The sequence below is a fragment of the Quercus suber genome, unplaced genomic scaffold (genome assembly GCF_002906115.3).
Source record: "Quercus suber isolate HL8 unplaced genomic scaffold, Cork oak 2.0 scaffold_14, whole genome shotgun sequence".
NCBI lineage: Eukaryota > Viridiplantae > Streptophyta > Magnoliopsida > Fagales > Fagaceae > Quercus > Quercus suber.
In genome coordinates, this window is record NW_027069479.1 from 954218 (window position 1) to 962228 (window position 8011).

The following is an 8011-nucleotide window of genomic DNA, read 5'->3' on the forward strand; positions in this document are numbered from 1 at the left end:
GTAACAACAAGTGCAACAACCCTACACAAATACTCAAAGATATGTGTGTAATCAGATCTAGAATTTCTAATTTTGTAATTCTCAATAGATACTTTTGGCGAGCTTCTATTGAGCTCCAACATTAAACCTCAATAGAAAGGATTCTGTTAAGACATCTGTTAAACTTTAAAGAACAACACTTCTTCACCTGTTTCTTGGTCAGACTTGCTTGGCTTCAATACTAAACTTGAACACTTGTTTCTTGAAGTACTAAACCCATCCTAGATCTACCCAAGTACAAGTAAAGTGCGTTTTGTCAAAGGATTAGCCAATTACAGCAAATATGTCCATAATAGAACTTGGTCTCTACCTTCATCTCTACCTTTTCTACCATGCCTGCATGTTCAATTCTTGTAGGATATGTGTGCGAAATTTGTAGGTGTGCCTGCATGTTCAACTCCCAAAGGATATGTGCACAACTTTGACTTTTATAAGATTTGTGCCTACATATTCAATTCTTGTAAGATATGTGCACAAAATCTGCATTCAAACTTTCTGACTTGTATGGGATTTCGTGCCTGCATGTTCAATTCCTATAGGATATGTGAACGAATTCTGTGTTCTAACTTTCTAACTTGTATGAGATATGTGCCTACATGTTTAATTCCTGTAAGATATGTGCACAAGGTCTGTATTCTGACTAGTATGAGATTTGTGCCTGCATGTTCAATTCCCGTAGGATATGTGCACAAGGTTTGTATTCTGACTTTCTAACTTGTATGAGATCTATGCCTACATGTTCAACTCCCATAGGATATGTGCACAAAATCTGTGTTACATGGGATCAGTGCCTACTTATTCAATTTTTGGAGGATATGTGCACCACTCTGACTTGTAGAAGATCTGTGCCTGCATGTTCAATTCTTGTAAGATACGTGCACAAGGTCTATACTCTGACTCTCTGACTTGCATGAGTTCTATGCCTGCATGTTCAACTCCCATAGGATATGTGCATAAAATCTATGTTACATGGGATCGGTGCCTACATATTCAATTCTCGGAGGATATGTGCAGCACTCTGACTTGTACAAGATCTGTACCTGCATATACAATTCCTTAAGGATATGTGCACAAGATTTGCATTTTTACTTCCTTGACTATTTTTGGATGAAAGATCCACTGGGGATGCTGGAGGACTCACTAGGGAGTATGATTCTGTTGGAAAGTGATTTGTGTGGTGATTCTGACTTACCACGAAGGCTTAATGGTGTATGGCTCACTGAGGAGGAGGTAGCTTACTAGGGATTTTCTGACAGTATGCTGTTCACTGGGGAACTTCCTTCTACGAGGGAAATGGTTGTCTTCTTCTTTCTCATAAATTGTTGAGGATTGATGTTGACTCCACCCACGAAGGGATTCTACCAAACTCTACTGGGAAAATTTTGTTTTGCAACTCTCGAGGGAGATACTTTTGTGCCTTGGTTGCATGAGGGAGCCTGTCTATGATATTGGATTTACTTGAGATTTAGTTGATGATCTTGACTCACAGAGGAGTATTCATGATGATGTTTGGTCCATTGAGAGATGTTTGGTGCCTTTGATCCACTGGGGATATTTTTGATAATTATGATCCGTTGGGGAATGATCTTGATGCTTTTGATCCACTAGTGATACTTTTGATGTATGTTAATCCATTGGGGATATTTTTGGCATTTTTGGATGTACTTTTGAACTTTCCTTTGCACTCCAACCTTCTGGGAACTCCATGGGGACTTTTGAATTTTCTTTTTTTGGGCTAAACTACATGTAGTTTCGTAGGAGGCCTAAACTATGCATAGTTTAGCCATCAGGTGCGTTTCCGCCTCTACATTTTTCTCCAACAATTACCAACCATCTCTTTTTCTTTTCATTCTCTTCATCTCCCTCACCTCATCACATTCTCTAACTCTCCCTACAAAAACCTTCTGCCTCTCTTTCAGTTTCTTTAATCAGTCATCATTTGCATTCTTGTACATTAGTGACATTCAAATGAAACACTTTTGTCAAGAAGGTCATGCTATTGGTGCTCTTATTGATCCTCCCCATCTGCCTGGGCTGGTTTATGCTTACAACCCTGTTAGCTTTGCTTGGGAGCATCCTGTTGGGTGCAACATAAATGTCATGGGCTACCCTTTTCTTAAAGACACCTAGGCGATGAGTTCTCTTTCATCCTTGTTCCCTTTTCCTTTCTATCCTTGCATCTAAATACTTGTTCCAACAACCTTTCCTTTAAAATTTAGCCTACTGTCTAGGAGTATGAGGAGCTTGTCTTGATTGAGTACTTTCGGGAGCTGTACAGAAGCGGGTTCGAAGAGGATGACGATGATGGTGGTGGTGGTGATGGTGGTGATGGTGTGGGAGGTTTAGAGTCGACTCCGAGCCATCAACAGAGGAAGAGGCACTTCCGATGACCCTGCAGATAGACAGATAGACACAAACACAGATATCATAGCATACTTTTTTTTTTTTTTTTTGTTGCTTTTATTATTTTTCTCTTTTTAGCACACATTCTTGCACTTTACATTTGGTCTGAGACATTGGGTTGTATTTTAAGAGCAACTTTTACATTTATGCTTTTATTTGGGATATGTACTTAAATTACAAACTTATAGGAACTTTATGCCATTCTGTTGTTCTTGGAAACTCTGTGCTTGAATTGTGCCTTGAGTAGTTTCTTTAGTTTCTCTCTTGTACCTTCCCCTATCACCAAGTTAAAATGCATGGATTTTTTTTTCTCCCAATCCCTAATTTTTGCCTAGGTCCTTGACCTAGCGAGATTGCTCTAACTTTTGCGTGGATTGCCTTTTGGTTTTCCACCCATTGAGACTCCTTATATTGTCTTTGATCTCATTTTCATTTTTTCATCATTTTTTTTTTCTTTTCCTCTCCCTCACATCTTCTCTCATTCTCTCTTTCCTCTTTTCCAAACATGGCCATATGAGAGGCTCCAATTGGTTTCATCCAACTTTAGGATATAAGAAATGACTTAGGGTTGTCATGAAGTGGGTTCACATAGCTGAGAAAGCTTATAAAAGTCCAATCAATTACAAGAAAGAAAGACTAGCCAACCACCTTGATATGCCCTAAATTTTACTTTTCTGCGCTTTATGGTTCTCATGTCTTTGCTTATGAATTTAATAGAGGATTTGAATGTCCCACATCTGCTATAGAAACACTTTATCATATTTTAATTTAAGCAATGAGAGAACCACCCATTTATTATCTTAGCTTATTGTCATCATTTTTCTTCTTTTTTTCTTTTTCTTTTCTTTTTTTCCATGCCATGTAATTTTTGCCCATGACGTCCTTTGAGGAATTTTCGCCATGCCCATGGTCTTTGCCCCTATCTTTTGCCCAGATCACTCTTTTAGATTTTCAACCTAGCGGGGTTCTTTTGCCTTAACTTTTGCCTAGGCTGCCCTTTCAGGTTTTCAACCTAGCAAGCCTTTTTCTTCTTTTTTTCTTTTTATCAAATGTGGTATCTTTGGATTCTATCCAAGTTGATTGGGCGAAGCATCTCTTCCCCATCCAAATCTATAATTCTAGTAGCACCTCCTGACATTATCTTCTTGATGAAAAAAAGGCCAAACCATCTTGGCTTCATCTTTCCTCTCGGATCAAAAGTTTCATCTCTAAGCACTTTCAGAACCAAGTCCCCTTCTTTAAGGTTTCTAGGTCCCACCTTTTTGTTAAATGCTCTAGCTATCCTCTTTTGGTACCCTTGTGCATGGTATTGTGCCCTAGCTCTCTTCACATCTATCAAAGCCAATTCCTCATATCTTTGTTTTACCCAATCTAATTCTGGAACTTTGGTTTTTGCTAGTAACCATAAAGATTGTATCTCCACCTCAATAGGAAGTACCACTTCACTACTGTAGACCAAAGAGTAGAGGGTTGCCCTAGTTGATGCGTAAACAGAAGTTCTGTAACCCCATAAGCTAAATGGGAGCTTTTCAGCCCAATCTTTGTTTGTCACTACCATCTTGGCTAAGATGTTCTTGATGTTCTTATTGGTTGCTTCTATGGCCCCATTGGTCTATGGTCGATACGGTGAAGACTTGTGATGCTCAATGTTGTACAATTCCATGATTGTTTTAACCTCTCCCTCAAAGTGTGAACCATTATCGAAGATGATCTCTTAGGGTACCCCATACTGACAAATGATGTTATTCTCTACGAATTGAGCCATATGTTTGGCCTTTAGCACGGAATAGGAGGTCGCTTCCACCCACTTGGTGAAGTAGTCAGTTGCCACAAGGATGTATTCGTGTCCATTTGAGGCCTTAAGGGCTATCCGTCCAATCACATCTATGCCCCAGACTGAGAAAGGAGATGGAGAGGGTCATGCTGTATAGTTCACTAGGTGGTACATGATTCAAGTTTGCATATGTTTGGCAATTATGGCAACTCTTCACAAAGACTACACAATCAATCTCCATCGTGCTACAGTAGTACAATATCCTTAAGATCTTCTTGGCTAACATTCTCCCATTCATATGAGGCCACCAATCCCTTGATGAATTTCTTCTATAACTTTCTCAGCTTCTTCCTTCTTTAGACAATGAAGGTGTATACCATCATAGGATCTTGTATAGAGCCGACATCCACATAAGATGTATTGCATTGCCATCATCCTAATCGAACGATGCTCTCTCTTGTCAGCACCATTCGAATATACCCCTAATTCCAACAACTTCATGAAATCAAAATACCACGGAACCCCTTCTTCTTCTATAATCAAGACTGAAGCTTTGGCCTTCTCTTTATGTACCATACCATAACTTTGTTCAATTTCTAAGGGTCGTGTCCATACTCCTTTGGGTATTTCAACCAGGGAAGCTAAGGTAGCCAAAGCATTTGCAAACTGATTTTGAGCTCTAAGGATGATTGTGTACTCAATCTTGTCAAAAGTTGTGGTCAAATCCTCCAGATACTGCTGATAAAGTTTTAAGTGCTTATCTTTTACTTTCCACAACCTTTGCACTTGAGCTATTACTAAAGTCGAATCTCCAAAGACCTCAGCCTCTTTCACTCCTAATTCTCGGAGAGCTTCCATTCTGGCGATACAAGCCTCATATTCTGCAATATTATTGGTCACCTTAAAATTCAACTTAACTGTTAAAAGTTTGTGAAATCCTTCAAAAGTAATCAATAGTACTCCTATCCCATGTCCATATTGGTTCCCAACTCCATCGAAATACATCTTCCATGCCCCTAGCTTAACATCCAAAATACCCTCATCCAGAAAGTCTTCTCTACCATCCTTTCCTTCCACGAGGTTCGTAGCACAAAAATATGATACAATACTCCCTTTGATAGTTTTCCTTGCCACATACTTCAAATCGAATTTCGCTAGTAGGATCAACCATCTCGACAATCTTCCACTCAAAGTGGGCTTCTCAAACAAGTACTTCAATGGATCCATTTGGGCTACTACCCATATCTGGAAAGGTAGTTTAATGTGTCTCAACTCTGGTGCAGCCCATACTAGAGCAAAGTTCAATTTTTCTATAAGTGTGTACCTAGTCTCATAGTCATGGAAACTCTTACTCAAATAGTACATGGCCTTCTCATTCTTATCATCATCTTCTTGTGCAAGCATACTTCCAACCGCATACTATATGATAGAGAGATAAAGGAGTAACAGTTTCCTATGCATAGAGGGTACTAAGATAGGTGGATGGAGGAGATACTCCTTAACGAGCTCAAAACTTTTTGACATTCATCATTCCATTCATGAGGTTCATTCTTCCTTAGGAGCTTGAATATGGGCTCACAAGGGGAAGTGAGCTTGGCAATGAATCAGATAATGTACTGTAATCGACCCAAAAATCCCCTTATCTCCTTCTCACTCTTGGGTGGTGGAATTTCTAATATGGCTTTGATCTCTGATGGGTCAACTTCTATCCCCCTATCATTTACTAAAAAGCCCAACAACTTTCCTACGGTTACTCCAAAGGTTCATCTTTGCGATTTCAATCTTAGCCTATATGCCTTGATCCTTTCAAAGAACTTCCTCAAGTTAACAATGTAACCCTCTCTCTCTTTGGATTTCACAATCATATCATCGACATACACTTCTACCTCATTGTGCATCATTTCATGCAATAAGGCTGTAGCCATTCTTTGGTAGGTCGCACTCGCATTCTTGAGCCCGAATGGCATCACACTGTAGTAATAGATTCCCTATTTTGTGGTATAGGTAGTCTTGGTCATATCCCTTGGAGCCATTTTAATTTGGTTGTATCCCGAGAAACCATCCATGAAAGACATCAAGGCAAAACCAACAGTATTATCCACTAAGACATCTATATGTGGAAGGGGGGAAGTAATCCTTAGGGCAAGCTTTGTTTAAATCCCTAAAATCCACACACATTCTTACCTTCCCATCCTTCTTAAGTATAGGCACAACATTGGCTATCCATTCAACCTGGTGTACAGGTTTAATGAACCCTACCTTTAATTGCTTGGTGACCTCTTCTTTGGTCTTTAAAAGCCATTTGGTTCTCATACGTCTCAACTTTTGCTTGATGGGCACCATGTGAGCATGAATGTCAATGTGATGTTGGGCTATTCTAGGATCAATACCGAGCATATCTTCATAGGACCATGCAAACACCTCTTGAAATTTGGTGAGTAACTCTTTGAGATCTTTTCTTTCTTTTTCATTTAGGGTTGAGCCAATTTTAATTAAATGAGGATTCTTATCATTGCCCAAATTAAGATTTTCAAAAGTTGGTTCCGTAGGTTCAATTTTCTTTTCCAATTGTTTATTAATTTCATTTTTCAAATTCATTTAAATCATTTAAGTGTGAAATTTCAATATTATAGGACATATCAAAATAAGCCAAATCAGAATTCATCTTATTAAAAATGTTAAAAAGTACATTAGGACTTGCATTACACATTTTCTTTCCCATATTTTCAGAAAAACCAACCTAAGTCCAATTATTAAGTTGCCCCACAATAGGCATGATGAAGGTGGAAGGATCACTTGGCTCCTCGTTGGTGATGGTGAACACGTCCCCCTCCATCTTCAACATAGTCTCCATTGCTTTAGCATCCATGTAGTCCACCCAGTCGACTTCTTCTTGAACCTCCTTGATCACCATCATAGGCTTCTCCTTAAAGGTAAGCTTCTCATCGAAAAATATCTCCCAAAGTTCGGGGAAACCATAATAAGGGAAGTCTCCTCCCTCATTCATAAAGTTTCCATTAAGGGTACCAAGGTTCTTCTTGATTCGGTCACAACCTTCAAAGAATCCCAAACCTTCCTTGGTTAGTTGAGTCTTGAAATTGGGGAGCTCAACCACCACATTCTTCAAAGCCTCATCTTCTTCATCCCATAGTCCTTGGACTTCTATGGTATTAACTTCCACAGTCTCTATCAACTTTGAACAATCCCATTCAATCTCATCGATATGCACCCAATTCTGATATGGAGGAGGAGCTCTATGGTAATCAGGCAAAGGGTCCTTCCTAATGCTAGGCTTGGTGATGATATTGGGATTTGGGAGGGTTCCATTGTCTATAAGGTCTTGTATCCCGTGTTTGAGGTGAAAGCAATTGTCAGTTTTATGGCTAGATTTCTGATGGAAGTGACAATACTCATTGAGGTTCCAAGTAGAAGGTATGGGATTAGGCATAAGTGTGGGATCTAGAGGCTTGATGAATCCTTTGGAAGATAAATTCTCATATTCTTGGGCAAAGGTCATTCCTAGGTCGAAAAATTCTCTGCGGGCTTTCTTTGTGAAGTTTGGGTAAGCTAAGGTTTATTGAGGTATGATGGCACTCACATTCACAGGATTGGGAGCTTTAGAGGTATTTGCTCCTCCTCCATATGTCTTCTTGATTGGAGGTTTGCTCTCACCTTTTTCTAATTGTTCATTATTGATGGCATCCTCTATCCTAATTCCACAATCACACAACTCTCCAAAAGAACTAATAGGTGATGACAAGAGCCTACTATTATATGTCGGAAGCAAATTCCCGA

General features: G+C 39.3%; 1 protein-coding gene across 1 annotated transcript; it reads right to left on the minus strand.

The window, feature by feature from the left end:
* Positions 1–4510: 4510 nt before the first annotated feature.
* LOC112025083 (uncharacterized) lies at positions 4511–6613 on the minus strand. Its single transcript, XM_024057749.1, has 2 exons — positions 6401–6613; positions 4511–5635 (listed from the first exon to the last, which is right to left on the minus strand). Exons 1-2 carry the CDS (start codon positions 6611–6613, stop codon positions 4511–4513), a joined length of 1338 nt encoding a protein of 445 aa, XP_023913517.1.
* Positions 6614–8011: the final 1398 nt, after the last annotated feature.

Excerpts from the sequence above, each read along its gene's own strand:
- LOC112025083 (XM_024057749.1), bottom strand. The coding sequence starts at position 6,613 with ATGCTCGGTATTGATCCTAGAATAGCCCAACATCACATTGACATTCAT. Across the intron at positions 5,636-6,400 it reads TACTTAAGAAGGATGGGAAG|TATGCGGTTGGAAGTATGCT; the intron begins GTAAGAATGTGT and ends TCTATCATATAG.